The 17,035-nt window shown below is 37.7% G+C and overlaps 1 protein-coding gene across 6 annotated transcripts in view; it reads right to left on the reverse strand.

Moving 5' to 3' along the window:
* Window positions 1-966: 966 nt before the first annotated feature.
* ATP9B (ATPase phospholipid transporting 9B (putative)) overlaps window positions 967-17,035 on the reverse strand; it is a 301,811-nt gene continuing 285,742 nt past the window's right edge. For 4 of the 6 annotated variants that reach the window (XM_039523932.1, XM_039523931.1, XM_039523935.1 and 1 more), the window contains 10 exons: window positions 15,543-15,632; window positions 14,893-15,037; window positions 14,502-14,566; window positions 13,520-13,675; window positions 13,261-13,325; window positions 11,502-11,610; window positions 9,133-9,190; window positions 8,286-8,489; window positions 3,974-4,006; window positions 967-2,810 (listed from right to left, as the gene is read on the reverse strand). In XM_039523932.1, the coding sequence (XP_039379866.1) occupies window positions 2,674-2,810; window positions 3,974-4,006; window positions 8,286-8,489; window positions 9,133-9,190; window positions 11,502-11,610; window positions 13,261-13,325; window positions 13,520-13,675; window positions 14,502-14,566; window positions 14,893-15,037; window positions 15,543-15,632 (1,062 nt within the window). In that variant the 3' untranslated portion in view covers window positions 967-2,673. Of the gene's footprint in view, window positions 2,811-2,845; window positions 3,232-3,973; window positions 4,007-8,285; window positions 8,490-9,132; window positions 9,191-11,501; window positions 11,611-13,260; window positions 13,326-13,519; window positions 13,676-14,501; window positions 14,567-14,892; window positions 15,038-15,542; window positions 15,633-17,035 lie in introns of those variants that run through there. The other 2 variants (XM_039523934.1, XM_039523933.1) reach the window with 2 other exon arrangements.

Below are 17,035 nucleotides of genomic sequence, written 5' to 3' on the forward strand. Positions count from 1 at the left end.
ACTCTTTATGCTTTGTGAGGGTGTGCAGAGGCATAAGCATGGCTTCCATGGACTAAAAGAATCTGATTTCACACATCAGGAGTGTAGTCCATGTAGACAATCACTTGAAGAAGAACAGTGACTTTGAAGGAAACAGGAAGTAACAAATAGAAGTGAAACACTTTCTGCAGTACCTGTGCTTTTCTTTGAGCTCTCCCATCCAAATATGGAGCAGACTCAGCCAGGTTTGGTTTATAAGATTTGTCGTAATTACTGGGAAAATAGGAGTGCACAATTGTTGTTATTGGCTCCATCCTGGCCACGTCTCGCCCAGCTGTGCCTCTTACCCCACACCTCCTGATTTCTTAAACGTATGTTCAAAAGTATATCACTAATTACTTTCAAAATTACACCTTTAGCTACTACATCAAATATGATAATGAAGGAAAAATAAGCATTTACTTTATATTGATGGTCCCTCTAATGTGCCTAGGAGGATAAAATTTACAGATTCAGGGCCCAGTTCTGCTCTTACCTATACTGGTGTAGTCAATTAATTTGTTCCTAATGTATATGGATGTAAACTAAGAGCAGACTCAGATTCTCAGGAAATATTTTATTGAGTCACATACTGAATGTGTTACCATTCATTCTGTTTTCAGATCCTTGCTTGTGAGACAGCTTTAATTTTCAGCTTTAAATCTGAAAAATTGTTTGCAGAGTCCAGGAATGCTGCCCTGTTTTATTTACTTTGAAATTAAAGCAAATCAGCAACTTAAATATGACCATTTAAACTAAACTAACAGAATAGTTTGGCAATCTCGACATAAAATGAGAAAAGGTTTTGGCTAGTACAAAAACAGTGACATCTTGTGGAGATATACAGAAATGATTTTTCATAAGGGAACAGCATACTATTTTGATGACTAATGCTTATGTACTTTAAAAGAAACACTACTACAAAGTTTAATACATATCTCAATAATATTTGGTAGAAATTAGGCTTTATTGCTTTTATAATGAAGAATGAAAATTTTAAAAAATAAAAAGCAGATAATAGCTATTATGAAAAAAACCCATCAAAAAACAAACCAAATGGAGTGAAGGGCAGTCCAAATAGCTCTGCAACAGTCTCATTTCCTGGAAGTGGTTAGGTTATTTACCATCTCAAAAGTTTCACTCATACAATATAATAATTATATACTTAAGGGGCACATTATCAGACACTAAAGGATTTATGTAGAAAAGACATATGGTCAAACAAAACATCTATGATAAAATGAGATCCATATAAGGTATTTTAAAAAAATGTACAAATAAATCTCATTAACAAAGAAGCATGGATTAGCTATGATTTCTCCTTCAGTGGTGAAAGACTATGCCAAATAATCTGTTACACATTTCTTGAAAAAGCAAATTTATACACAACGGGAAATAAAAATAACATACGCAGTATCCCAATACAGTACATAAAATTTAGACCCCTCAGATTGTATCATCTTAGAGAATATCACTTTCTGGGGCAGAGCCTCAGCTGATGTAAAGTGCCACAGCTCTGCTGAAGTTGATGGGACTATTTTAATTTACAGCAGCTGAGGATCTGCGCCTCTGTTTTTTTTTTTTTTTTTTTTTTTTACAAGTTTTGTATCCAACAATCTGGTTCATAAAACACATAAAAGATGCCTGCTGGAAGATGATGGATTTTCCTACTGTAACATTAAATTGTTAATCTTCTTTCTTTTTACCTGAGTAACTTAAGTAAACAGATTACAAGGCAATTTAAACATATTAGCTAATACAATGTTTACTGGACTTTTGATATATAGAAATGTACCTTGACACAATCTAGTTGCAATTTTACATATACAAACTGGATAGAAACTTTTAAAACATATTTACTGAACAGCAATGTCTGATGTTCTGTACAATTCAGTAGGTGCAATGGAATTATGTACAGATTTTTTTTTTTTTTTTTTTTTTTTTTTACAGATTTTGTGCAACTTGGCTTCCATGTGCATTTAAAGAACAGCGGTCAATGTAATGGAATACACGTATCTGTTAATATTTACTGGTGCTAGGAATGGAGAGTACAGAAAAGAGGACAACAGCTCCTAAAGTAATACTGTTCTATGCAGACATCTGTACATCATTCAAATAGTGCATATTATCAATGTTTGAGGATGAGTAATATATAGCAGCAAATACGGACAATGGCATTTACATTATCTAGGTTTTTTTATACTGTATGTAAGTGGGAATGAATATTCCTATAGAGAAGCAACAAGGAAATAATTTGAATCTTTTAGGAAATTATTTACTATTAAATAAGCTTTCAGTTCAACTTGCAGGAGAACAGTGCAGTAGGAAAAAAATCCTTTACAGTAGCCATCATATCATTCAGAAGCACTGTCAACTCAAATGTAAATTCACTTTATTTTTTACTTGTAGCAATTGAAAAAAAAGTAAAAAAATCAATGTGAAGAAAATGAAGTTTATTTTACTCTTGATGATATTATCAGTAAAGTGTAGTTCTCTATGTTACCCTCCTCCTTTTTGTGCTCTGTTTACTCCATTTCTTTTAGTTTTTCTTTCTTTAGCCCAACCCAAATACATTGTCACTTGAAGCACAGTTTGTGACCTTAAGTAATTCTCAGAGTGGCATGGGTGAAAAAAACTGTAGGAATACAGTCACTTTTACAAGGTAAGCTTGGAGTAACTTGGAGGAGAAAATTTACGCTTCAAGTACTTGAGAATGTAAAGTGGAAGACAGCTTACAACAGTGATAGCTGACACTTTCCACAGGAAGGTCACAGTCGTGATAAAGGCAACATCTGTAGAAATGAAAAAGAGAAAATAAGTTATAAGAGGTGGTAGTGTAGATGCTTGGACTTTCCTGGTGAAAAGACATTAAATAGCTATACATTGTTTTCATATGCTATTGTCCAAGATTGTGCTATAATAAACACTGACTAAATCAGGAATATAATTGTAAGTTCTAAGTGTTCCCCTTTATCATTATTATTTGTTAATGCTATCTAATCAATTTGGGCCATATATCGGGGTTTTAGGGCTCCTTTATGCCGAGTAAAGTGTCTGGAGTGAGGGTGAAGCTTTCATCTAAGAATCAGAATATTTACAATGTACGAAGTGGTAGACTCTTGCATGTCTTGCTTCTCTGGTACAGAAAAGTTTTGCTATTGATCCCTACTTGACATTTCCATCAGTTTTGCTTGGGTTTAGAACAAATTCTCACTAGGAAAAAAATCAAACTCACTAATCCATTTAAGGGTTAGGATAATTTTTTTCATTTTCATGTGGTTTCTCTTGTTCTTACAATGTCTTCCCCAAGATATAATCCAAATTCACATTCAGAAATTTTAATATTAACACATATTTTGCACCCCCTCCTTCCATTTTTTGATTCATGGTCTGTGAACTAGACAGTTAGACCCAACATTCCTTATACTACAGATGTGAAAATTAGCCAAAAATTAGAAAGAATATTCACAGGAGAAAAAACAGCATTTAATGACATCGCCATTTGTATAAATAGCAGCAAGTTGAGGAATATTTTCTGTGTGTCATCAACAGAGATGTTGGTTGTAGAAATGAAGAACAAGTCAGGAGAATTAAATTACTTTGGTCCTTACGCTTGTGCCTCAATTATTGGAAGAGATAGGGTTTACATTATTCCTATTAATTCAGCAATGCTAGACATCTCACTTCTAGTCTTTTGTGACATTTTGAAACTGTTAGAGAAATCCTAGTCATATTTATAAAATTCAGATTATATTCTAATCATATGCAAAGGCCACAAAGCCAGGTATCTTGGAAAACACATTATTAGCTTACATATAATTTATAATGGGCTTATAAAAGAAGCCATACTTTATTCACCCATGAAGACTAGAAACAGCAATGTCTTTTTTAAGTGAGTTTGGCTTTGTTTCTCTACTGCATTTTTTATCTTTGAGGAAATTGTAACTCTACCTACCTAAGAAAGCTCCAAAAGACACTCTACCTATACCTGTTACAAAGAAAGGAAATAAGAAAGGGACAGATTTATAGAACAACACAGAAATTAGAAAAGATTAGCTATACAAAATGAAATAGGTAAGAGAAATCAGAAAGATATTAGTGGTGTTAATCAGAATAATTTCACGCTATGCAGTTGAAACAATATGGCATTTTGAAAAGCTTAGTATATTTTAAAATTAAGCATGTTTTTAAAATACAAGTAGCCAGACAGTTCCCTCCAAGTTATATCACTCGAAGAGACTCAGAAGTATAAGTTATTACATCAACAGTAAAATGAAGCTTACAAGTTTAAAACTGAGTTCAAATTCACTTTAGAAAGATGCAGCATGAGAAATGTTAATGCTCTGGTATGTCTACTTATTATTAGTCAAACTATGTCCCTTGCAAAATATACAGGATTTAGTTTCAAGTCTGCCTAAATACACTACAAGTCTGTATAATGAGCCCAATTCTACACTCATCATCATCGAGTAACTTGCCTAAATTAGAACAGCTGGATAGGGTCAAATATTTTTAGTTTTTATCTTTCCAATGTTCATATGTCACTACATTTGTGATTTTTATTACTTTTAGGAATTAAATATGCTCATTCAAAAGAAATACATTAAAAACCCTTTATTAATTTAGTTAAAAGTTCTTATTAATATAAAAATAGAGGGGGACATGGCTTATCTGATTGTGTTATCCAAAAACTTCATTTTCTGAGAGTATAGGTCAGGAGGGAAAGACATATGGATCTCCAGCCAAGAGAGGTGATGGCTGAGGAGACAGCAGCCTAAAGCAGGTGCCCTCGAGGGATCATAGAAGGGGAATACAGGTGCAGTTGCCCTGAACTGTGACAGAAATAAATGCTTTCTTGGTGTTGAATAAGGTTATGGCCATTTGACCAAAAGTTCCAGATGTGTGTCCGTTCTCACTGGCCCCTTGCCATGTGCAGTCCTGTGGAGCTTCAGTAGCCAACCCACCTACCTCCCATTTAAAGCCTCTATCCACAAAGAGAAAGCCCAGCAAGGAAAGATACAGAAGGATGCAGAGTAGAAATGTCAAACTCAATAGGTTCATGGTGGCATAATTAAAATGCATCTCTCCTGACATCTGGGAAGTAACAGGAGTACCCAAAAGCAGGAGGTAGAGCTTTTTCAAAGGATATTGGTAGCAAGTATCATTGCTACAATATTTGCACAATATCTAGAGCATAATGTGTAGGGATTTGACAGAGAGAAAGAAATAACATAGTTTTATAAGACCCAGAATCAACTAGTTAATATTTAAAATAAGATTTTACTTTGAAAAGTAAAAATGTAAAAAATGGCAGCTTCTTACTAAATAGATCTGTTTCCTGTGCGTATTCAGTTTTAGCTACAAAAAACCTTAGGATAGACAGATATCGGCTGACTTACATGATGAAAGTAACCTTTTAGTGACATTTACTCCTGTTAGCACTTCAGAGCCAATGTAGTTGAGAGAGAAGGAGCTGGATTCTATTCTAAATTCCTGTCCATTACACCTGGTGAAATCACACTGAAGGCTAACCGAATTATACAGGTGTCACTGAGGAAATAATTTGACCTGCACAATCTTTTTTGTTTTAAACCATAGTAAGAAGGAAAAGACTGGCTCTAGGATCCTAGGTGGGGTTTTCAGGATTTGCAATGAAATTTTGCCCATTCTCTAGCCCGCTTTGTCCTGTAAACTGAGCACACCTGACACACAGTTGTATTTTAGAAAACAGTACTTCAAAAATGAGTGTGCATTTTCACAAAGTATGCCTTATATAGCAGGAGGAATCTGCTGAGCATTTTCCTAGATTGCTCCTTGAATTCCTGTCCCCCGCAGATTTCTTTGCATCCCCACAGAAAAATGACATTCTGACAAGGAACCAAAGAGAAGCTGCAAGAGCGGTCACGTGCCCAGCAGTGCAGGCATGTCATTTTGTGTGCCTGGAGCAGCTGGCGGAGAGGTAAATCATTGCAGAGGAGAGGTGGCAGGGGCTGGGGACGCCACAGCTGGTGGCTCCTACCCTGTGCTAGGTTCACCTGCTAGCCCCAGCTGGGCTGGGGAGTAAGGTACTTGCTCTTCTCCTGCAAGGAGTGGCTGGGTCCAGGGAAGATCCACCCTCAGAAACCTTCTCTGGGTGCAAGAAGCTCTGCATCCCCCATGCTTCCCACCCCCATCGCTCCTCAGCCGTGGAGGAAGGCGTCACTGTATGGGGAGCTGCTCCCTATATGCCCAACCCCCATGCATCTGGACCGGCCCATCCCCAGACCATTCCCATTGAGCTTTACTCCCCTGCACTGAGAACCCCCCAGAAACCCCACACCCAAAATCCCACCTGCTGAGCCTCACCCCCTGCATCCAGAGCTTCCCTGTACCCAGACCCTCCCCTGCATCTGGAGCCCTCTGCACCCAGACCCCTGTGCCGAGCCTCACCCACCCTGCATTCAGACCCCTGCCGAGTCCCTCCCCTCTGCACCCAGAACCCCCAATGAGCTTCTGTGCATCCAGATTGCCCTGGAGCCCTCACCAAGCCGCCCACACCCAGACTGCCTCATACAGAACCCTCTCACCTCATACCTGGATCCCTCACGCCAAGCCCCTCCACACTTGGATCCTGCCAGGATGAGCCTGCTTACTCCACACCTGGATCGGGGGCCAGGGCTGGGTGTATGCGCAAGACTCTGTCCCTCTTGCTTGCTATCTTGGTGTGCTTGGCAAGGAGGGGCAGGGCCCTAGGGTGTTTCTAGGGCAGGCCTGGCCCTGGCGCTGTTGTCTGCCTGTGGCACACAATAGTTTTCTGAGAACTGTATTACTTTGGCCTAATTCTGGAGCTTGGGGTGGGGGTGGCTGGGTAGTGTGGGGGCCTGTGACATACATGAGGTCAGACTAGATGATCTGGTGGTCCCTTCTGGTTTTAAACTCTATGACTCTTAAGACTTGGCCTACACTACAGAATTAGGTGAAAACATGGCAGCTTACGTCAACCTAACTATAAGTGTCTACACTAAAATTTACCTCCTTCTGATGTAACTCGCCCACTACACCAACTTAATAATTCTACCTCCACCAGAGGCATAGAGTCAATGTTGATGTAGTTAGGCTGACATAGCATCAGGGCAGACACTGCATTGTTTACATTGCTGTTGTAAGCTTTCAGACTGTTGCTGGCTTTCAGAAGCCATCCCGCAATGATCCACACTGACAGTTCAGTCGTTGCCTGTGAGGACGTATGCCGCCAAGGAGCAAAGCGTTGACATACACAAGCGATGCAATTACTGTGGCAGCTATACGCCGACATAGTTAGGTAGACTTAATTTTGTAGTGTAGCTATGCCATAAGGCCAGGTCTGCACTACAAACATACATCGGTATAACTATGTCGCTCTGAGGTGTGAAAAATCCATACACCCCCAGCGATGTAGTTATACTGACCTAACCCCCAGTATAAACAGTGCTATGTCGATGGGAGAAGCCCTCCCATCGTCATAGCAACCACCGATTAACTACGTTAATGGGAGAAGCTGTCCCGGTGGCATAGTAGCATCTTCACTAAAGTGCTACAGTGGTGCAGCTGCGCCGCTGCAGCTTTTTAAGTGTAGACCTGCACTAAAGGTATGTCCATACTGCAATAAAAACCCATGGGCTCAAGCCTTAGAGCTCAGATCAGCTGGCTCAGGCTGCAGGGCTATAAAATTGCAGTGTAGACATTTGGGTCTGGGTCTGGGTCTGGGCTTTAGCCTCAACCCAAACCTTTACTCTGTGATTTTATAGCCCTGCAGCCTAAGCCCCATGAGCCCGAGTCAGCTGACCAGGCCAGCCATGGGTCTTTTATTGCAGCGTAGACCTACCCTAAAAGTTTTGAAAGCTGGTTCTTTAGAATGTTTTTCCATTAAATTACACCCAATTTCAGTACTGTATGGCTAATAACTACTCAAAGGTGATTCACGATGAAAAGCAGTTTGAATTTTTGTCACTAAAACGAAGCACATTGTGAAAAAAGCTTGTGTCGAAAACAATTTTTGCACATAAACTATATAAAAATCTGTTACAAATCCTAAAGAGAAACAAATGATAGAGTACGTTAGAGTTCATCATGAAAAGTGTCTTTACATACACGTTAAAGTCATATTCTACAGGATGAAGCTGTTTCACAAAGTATAATATTACTCATATCTGCATGAGTAACATGCAACTACCATGAGAAAAAGATTACAAAGAATTGTATGTTAGAAAGTGTACTTTTGCAGGCAAAGATTTTCTACAGCTACTCACCAAAATATTCATTTAGAAATGCAAGAGAGGCCACATAGCAGCCAAGACTGAAGAATTCAGCCACCACCATTAACCAGTGCCACGTTCGTATGGTCAGTGCAACCATCAAGAGTTCAGTCAAGATTAGGGCAGTAAACGAAATTGCAACAACATGTACAAACTCAGATTCAAAAAGGAGAAGGGCTCCATACATCAGAATGCCACCTAGAAAAGGAACACATGTTACACAGTCAATCTGTAACTATATTTTGGGTCATTCACCTTTACAAATGCATGTTGAAAAAGTATCAGTTATCATGAAAACTTTCTCCAGTAATTTCTTATACAAGAACACCACTAACTTTTATTTTACATTGTGTGTGTAAAACAAAAGAATAAAAATAAGATGGTAAAAAATTAAAATACGACTATTAGAACATTAAACACATTTCAGTGTAATGTATCTGATCAACCATTAATTACTTTTTCAACAATCTCTCATTTATTTGTAGCAGCAGACAAAATGATTCATTACATAATTCAGATTTCTTAAAAAGTAATGAAAGAAAACTACTGGGGAGTGTATGCAATATGATAAGCACTTGTTAAAAATATTTTGGATTAGCATTTAATTAAAAACAGGTCAGTTTTTAAGCAACATACATCAATAAAAATACCCATCCACACTGCGTCCTGAATAGGTCTGGCACACTGCTAGAATATCGATTTTCGAGATAAACAGAAAGCAATATATATAACTGTGGATGAAATTTTAAGCTTTGGGAATTTAACCTGGAGCTGAAAAACAATATTGTTAAAAGCAGACAAAAAAAATCTTTAGTCTAGTACAATTAGGGTTCTCTCCTACCTTGGTATATACTGATTAAAACCCAGATGAAGAAGGTTTTAAACGACAAAGATCTTCCCTAGAGGAAACAAGTAAGACAGGTTAGTTAAGTACAGTAGAAAAATCTACTTGATTTGTAGATTTTCAGACTAGCTAGATGTTCATCAGAGTTACTCTTTCAAAGGCAACTGTTAATTTTACAACTACACAGAGAAAATTTTACATGTGACATGGGCTGCAAAGTTTTTGTTAGATATGAATCTCCAGGATTAGTTTCAAATTTATGTGGAAAACTCATAATTTTGGCCAAAACTGGGGAAATTATTGTAGAATATAAATAGCAAACCTGCATTTTACATGTAACTGTTATTGGTTCTTTTAGAAAGGCTATAGTTATACTAAAATTGTTACTTAGTTTGTTTTTAATTTTTTTGGGGAGGATTTATATCTGTCAATTCTGACGTATGCATGGGGGAACTGCAATCCAAAATCTCAAAGATACCAAACAAGACCATAGTTAATCTAGTCTAGTATACGCTAACCATCCCTTTAATTAGACAACATGGGTGAGGTAGTATCTTTTATTGGACCAACTTCTGTTGGTGGGAGAGACAAGCTTTCCAGCAACACAGACTGCTCTTCTTTCAGGTCTGAGAATCTTTCCCAGTCCTGAAGAGGAGCTCTGTGATGCTCGAAAGCTTGTCTCTCCCACCAATAGAAGTTGGTCCAATACATTAAAGATATTACCTCAGGCACTTTGTCTCTAATATTCTGGCACTGACAGGGCTACAACACTGCATATTCCTTTAAATGTCAAATAGCCATTTGCTAAGACACAGTGCCCATTTTTACTCATTATAACACTGAGAGCTTACTACTTTAAAAGTTTCTATAGAGTACGTCCTTACCCAATAATTTTTGCCTTCCTGTGGCAGTAAACAAATCATGGTCCCAATCAAAATTAATTGGCTTACACATGTATAAATCAAAGAACACAATTTTGTTTGCATGTGTATATGCATATGTTTCATGCATCCTATGAATGGATTTATGAAACTCGTTAGGGCTTTGAAGAAAGTGCAAGCACTGAAAATATAAGCAGGCATAAGAAAACATCTGTTTCTGCCCATGAAAGAGCTGATCACACCCGCACAGATGTGAATCTGCACTCAGCAAAGAAATGGATTTCAAAACAGTATGGCCACAGACAGTGATGGATTAACCCATTCTGTTGATCTAGACTGAGACTAAAAACGTTATCCTGGCCTGATACTGCTTAGGACAGATAGTAAAAAGTGTACTCCCTGTAAGTTGCCTAGAATACTGATACCAAATGAGGCAAACAAACAAAACAGAGTATGTGTAAGAGTGCACTGAACACAGTTATTCAAATGATTTCATAGCCAGCACGAAATACACATCCAAGAGTTTGTGCCAATGAATACCGCTACGTGGCCAGCCATCACATGGTTGCCAAAAGCTTTGGAGGCACAGCAAGATTGCCAGTGATGGACAAACTGAATATCCAGTCACACCATCTTAAGGACCCGGCTAGAGATTGATCTGGGTGGTGTTTGATCTGCAAGGAGATTATGATCCTTTGGGAGTTGCCACAATGATCTCCTTTGGCCTAAGGAACAGAAGTCCTGAAACTATTTCTAAACATGGATGGCCTGTACAACAGCTCAAAGAGCAAGCTTAGCAGGATCTTATTTCAGCAACCACGTTTACTCTTTTTAAATATTATGCTAAAGTTTTGTGTAACAAAGCAGTATGGCTTATCAACAGATGAAACCACTGAGAGTACAGCTAAGTCAGTACATCTGGTAAGTGTTTTTTAAAATCATTTGGTTTTAAGAGCTCTTTTGTGACTGAGATATTTGGAATGGGTCTTGTTTACCAGAACACTTGAGAATAATTATGATGCACAATTGCAGTCTAAATAAAGCAGGGTATGAAAACTATACACAAACAGAAGTTGGGTTATGAATAAAGAATCCATTAATGGAGTGAATACTGAAAAAACAGACCACCATAGATCTTTAAAAATGCCTGGCTGTCATACTACCTGGACTGTTTGCTGTACCAATTAGATTATCCAGATCATCCTAAAATGATCAAAAAAAGCCTAACTTCTCCTTAAAATTGTATTTCTAAAATTAAAACATAATTTTAAACTTAGAAAACCTCCCATAAATTATATTGTATTATATTATTTCACCTAATCAACAACAACAACAACAAAGAACACCTGGAAATCAGATGGCCTAGTTATGAGTTGGTCTTACCTGGAACATCTTAATTGGGTGAGTATAATAACCTGCAATGATTTTTGGGCAGACTAGAGTCAAAATGAATATAATTTATATCAACACTTTGTATATTCATACCTTGGTGAGGTCCTTATAAAGTTCTGGATATAGCAATGCCATTTCTGGCTTCACATCCTGATCCAACACTAAAGAGAAGACTGGAAACATAGTGTATATGGTTGCATACCTTAGAAAAAGCATATAAATAGCCTCTATGTAAAAATCATTCAGTTATACTCTTTATAAGCAATCTATTAACATCAAATAATCCTTCTACTGTGATTTTTCAAGTTTGAGTAAATCTGGTTGAGTGAATGTTGTACTGGTCAGCTCTGGGCAACTTACCCATATAAGTTTAACAATTCTAATTCACATAATCCTGGGCTTCTTCTGAGAGCTGCCAATTGTGTAAAATTGTAGAACATGACTACATTAACAAAAATGTATATAAACCAACCACCTAACTTATTTCCAGTCACCAAACTCAATAATCTACTTTTGTAACCAGGTCTTTAAAAGGAGAAAGACAAGACAATGAATCCACTGTTGCATCTATTAGTCTTAGCATCTTTGTAATGTAAATGCAATATGAAAACAAACATGGAAATATGGAATTTGGAAATAAGTGTTGTCATGTCCCTGACAAGATGATGCAAAGGATCTCAACAGCCCAACCAGTAGGTTGGATTTTTGATAAACACATGCTGTCTTAGGACCAGTGGACCTTAGGACCACAGATCATTTTTTTATATGGTTTTCAAGAGGATTTGTAAATTCTTTGAGGACTTTTACTATATGCCTACGCAGTGCCTAGGACCCTGACTTGACTGGGGCCTCTCGGTGTCACTGATGTCAACAGACAAATGGAGAGAGAATTTTCTAATTTATGAGAGCACTCTGTTTGAGAAACACCTAGATTAGTAATTAAATATGCACACATCATCATAATGTCATATGCAACTTAAAAGGACTTGTTTCAGCAACACTTTGGGGAGTCCTGCCTTACAACTGCACAGGATCCAGTCATGACTGACTCTGAGCCGTGACTTGAGCACATGATCTCTTTCACCCCAAACTATATTCTCATAAGGATAATGGCTTCTTGATTGTTATGCAGATTCAAAGCCAGGGCCAAAATTCCTTAATACTTGTAAAGAGTTTTGAAGTCTTCGGATGCTCCATGAGTAAAAAATATTATAAGACAATGATGCTGGGCTGTTAACAAGGCACAGTGTTTTCACCCCACCTATGCTTGCAACCACAGCTATTTCAAACATGTGTAGCAGAACAGAGTACATACATTCCAGCCTCAGAAAGGAAAGACATTTTAGGGTGGAAAAGGGGTGGGACTGGGAACTGATAATGGATAAAGGTCCATACTCATGAATAAAATATGTTACGTTCAGTTAAAATCGAACTGCTTCACTAAGCAGGATATGCTTAGTTCACTTGCTTTTGCAGTTGCCATAATGCAGGCATTTGGACCACGGGCTTTGATGTTGAAATGCAACATCAACTTAGCTTTTTGCCTTTTACCCATACACCTCAGTATTTGGGATTTTTTCCTTAGAGGATTAGCTTTATTTCTACAAGGCCATGCCAATGGGATGCTTGGTATCTTGTGCTGCTTTTGAGAGGTTCAGCACTGAGGAGTGGTAAAGGAGGTTGGGTTGCTTTGTGAACCTCTGCTACATGGATGCTGTTTTGCTCATACCAGCATCTGTTAGTTCATCAATCACAAATGCATGAGGAATGGGGCAGAAACCAATATTTTCTTAAAAAAAAATAATTCTGAAATAAATGTTACCTGGTATTGTAACTATTGATTTTAACTTACCCTACCATTAGGAATCCCTGGTACAAAGGGATAGAAGCAAAATAGAAGACTGAAGAAAATACAGCCTTGAAAAAAAGAACACGCATTTTAAAACTATGTATTAGTCAATTACCTTTTTTTTTAAACTATCCCTCTCCATGCAGTGCAGTGAAGTACAATAAATCAAATTAAATTATTAATTTAAAAAAACGTTCACAATAAATATTTTTAAGCGTAATGACATTTTGTGGGCATTATACAAACATAAAAGTTTAAATACCTGCATAGTTGAAATAATAAGGCCCCTGTGCATGACAAATTGACCAAGTGCTGCTGATCTTTTGTAACTGTTTCGACCATGAACCATCAGCAGCCTGCCTATGTGTTTAAATTGTGTGATAGAAAAGTCAGCTGCCAGGGAAGCTTGTTTTCCCTCCTAAAGCAAAAACAAAATACAACATTTTAAAAATGTTACATTTTATGCAGAAAAGGATATTGGAAAGCACAGTGTCTTAAGAGATTAATAATAAACAAAATGTTCAGATTTCAAAATTCTAATAAGCAACAATTTGTAACTGCAAAATTCCCTCCTGTTTCATAATAGATAAGATTAAGATTCTGGCATCAGTATTTTTAGTAGAAGTCAAGGACAGGTTGCAGAGCTAGCTGTCGTCTGCTACTCTGGTGGTCTCGGGACTGGCCGCTGCTCCTGCAGCAAGGGCTGACTTAACCCTCCCACCCCCCGCTGCTTCAGCCCTGGGGCCGCTGCTTCAGTGCTGACAGCTGCTCCAGCCCTACCACCGAGGAAGTCGTGGAGGTCCCGGAAAGTCACTGAATCTGTGACAGAATCATACCCTTAACAACAGAGTTTTATCAACATTGCAATGTATATGCAACTGATGTATATTGAGTATACTGAACAGTCTGTGACGACTGCTACAAATAAGTACTATCACCCAAGCCCGTCTCTTTCAGTGCAACATATGTATTTTATACAAAATAACCTACAGGGATTGTGTTTTTCTTGATTGTTTCTATACACAAGGTAAGAAAAAAGACTAAAGCTGAGAAAATGTTAATACATAGATTTTATGACTTTTAAAAAAACATCTAAACACTATTTACATTGTAAAGCGTGAACTGTACCAACGTCTTCACTATAAGGCTGCTGCATAATTAATTACAATTTAAAGAGAAAGCTGCTAGTACAAAATTGTTGAAATGACATGTAGGATAATTTACATGAAATTAGATAAGGTTACCTTGCCTTCGATTCCAATTCCACAGTCTGCTGCTTGGATCATGCTGACATCATTTCCTCCGTCACCTGGAAATGTCATGGCACTATGCAGTTATTCATACTTTTTTCCTCTCTTTAGATCTCCTTTTTAGTTATGTAGTGTGTATTATTAAATTCTTGGAATTCGTGTATAGGTTAAAACTAATGCAACTTCAACGATCAAGATATTTTTGCTTATACATTTTAAAAAACCTTCTCTCAATGGATCATCTTTTACTGTAAAGAAGTTGTAATATTTGGAAGTGAAATGCCTTGAAATGTTGACCTGTAACCATTTGCGTTCACTGTTGCCACCTACTAATCAATTTTATCAAATTCGTGTGACTATGAATTAAACTAGCTCTGGCACTCACCTATTGCACAAGTACGTTTTCCAGTATGGTGTTGTAACAGTTTCACAATATGAGCTTTCTGGGTGGGTGAACATCGGCAACAAACTACAGCAGGGCACTGGCATGCCAACTCTACAAATTCATGCTCATAGTACTTCAGACAAACCTATGGAAAGGAACATATTTTATCCTATTTGAAGTTCTGTTCTTAATCATGAAAGGCACCATAGTACAGGCTCATTTCACGAATAGAAAACACTTTGATGGAAAAGGAAATCCCTCCTTCTGCTAGAGAGTTTTTGCTTGAGTGACATCAATAAAACAATTTTACTTGCATTCTCTGGACCTTGGCTTTTTCTTGTGAACTAGCACTCTTATAGCTGTTTCATTGGTTCCAATAGAAGAGACAAAATTTCAAATAGTCACAGTACCAAATCATATTGCATATACCTTTCATTAATCTAAAGCTGTCTTAAGCAACCATCAAAGAACTAATACAATTTGGCTGTCTAGTAAAGGTGTTCTTGATTTATGGCACCGGCAACCCTGAGATGCTTTAAAGCACAAGGGGAAAAAACCTTTTTTTAAAATAAATGAGGATATGAACAACCCTTTCCTTTTTATATACATTAGTGCAAGTAAATTACTTTTGATAGAAGCCCAGGTCTTACCTCTAGAGAGTCCCCAGATATCACCAAGGCACAGTCGTGCTTCCTTCTAAAAGCATTAAGTTCTAAGTGAGCTTCTCCTCGACTGATTACCTTCAATAAAAATACACACTCAAAATTAAAAGATTTAATTGTTAAACAAGTTTGAACTGAAATACCAGAAACCAGAGAAACCCAAACCAGAAAGCACTAGTTATTCAAAGTGTTGTACCCCATCGTGTGTAACACCCAGGAAGTAGCTCTGCATGTGTCTTTGCCATCTTGTCTGAAAGAACTGAGATGTGAAAGCAATCTTCAAACAGGAGGAAAATCTGTGCAGGCAGCACATTCAGTGCCTCACCAAAGTGCATCAGGCTGCAAAACCATGTATATAAAATCTCGTAAGAACTTTATGTGGGATTGAGTCATTCAGGTTTGGTAACTCTAGATGAACCCTCTAACTCAGAAAAATGACATTGCTTAATAATGAATAAGATGTATCTGGAGCAACGTGATGTGGCCACATTAGTGGTTCCATTAGTCTGGATGAGGAAAAGAAAAACCCTAAATAGTTGAAGAGGCACGAGAATACAATTACTGGTAACAGTCCTTTTTGGAACTTGCAGCTGAAAATGTTTTCCTAAGCAGGCAATATGAAGACTAGTTTGGGTATGAATAAGTACCAGGGAGTCATATAAAACACACTAATCATAACGAACCTCCTGGGGGTCAGAGATTATCATTATACAGTATTTTTATTCACAATGGATCATAGTATGGAATCAAATTTGTGAAATGCAATATGGGTTCAAAGTGTACACAATATAATTTTGTAAGGACCAAATTAAAATATAGAACTTGCAAAATTGACAATATAACCAGATGAAAGTGTGCTAATATAATTTTAAATACAACATGTTGATTTTCAATTAGACTTTTTCTGAACTATCATATACAAGATACAGTTGTTAGTCTAGAACAAAATTTCTAAACTGCTTTCACATGTGATTTGGGCCCTGTTAACACTGGCTGTCCAAAGCAAATTTAAAATGGGTGAGCGTGAACAGGTTTTTAAACTGATTTGGAATAACACTATTCTTGGCCTACCACAGACAGAATCAGAGGCTGCATGTCTTGAACCTGTCTGTCTCCACCAGTAGGAACTCCAGGTCTGGCTCCTGTTAGCACACAACTCCGTGTGTTGGATTAACTGCACACAAAGATCTGCAGGGGCATTATGATGCAACTCAACAACAAAATGCTCCAAAAATAACAAATATGGAATTCTCTCTCCTTTCCTTCTAAATTAAATGTGTGTTGTGGGAGGTTGAAGAGGGAGGAGAAACCAGCTCCTATTCTGTCTACCACCAGGGACTGGAGCCCACTACTGTGTCTAGCAAGCAGGATTTGAGAGATGTTTTCACTCAGAACTCACTACTCAGCATGACTCTCTTTCTATAGTGCCACCTGTCAGCTAACAAAGAAAAAGGAAGTTTTTATGTCTGCAACATATCCAT

This window comes from Mauremys reevesii, linkage group 2 (genome assembly GCF_016161935.1).
Source record: "Mauremys reevesii isolate NIE-2019 linkage group 2, ASM1616193v1, whole genome shotgun sequence".
Taxonomy (NCBI): Eukaryota; Metazoa; Chordata; order Testudines; family Geoemydidae; genus Mauremys; species Mauremys reevesii.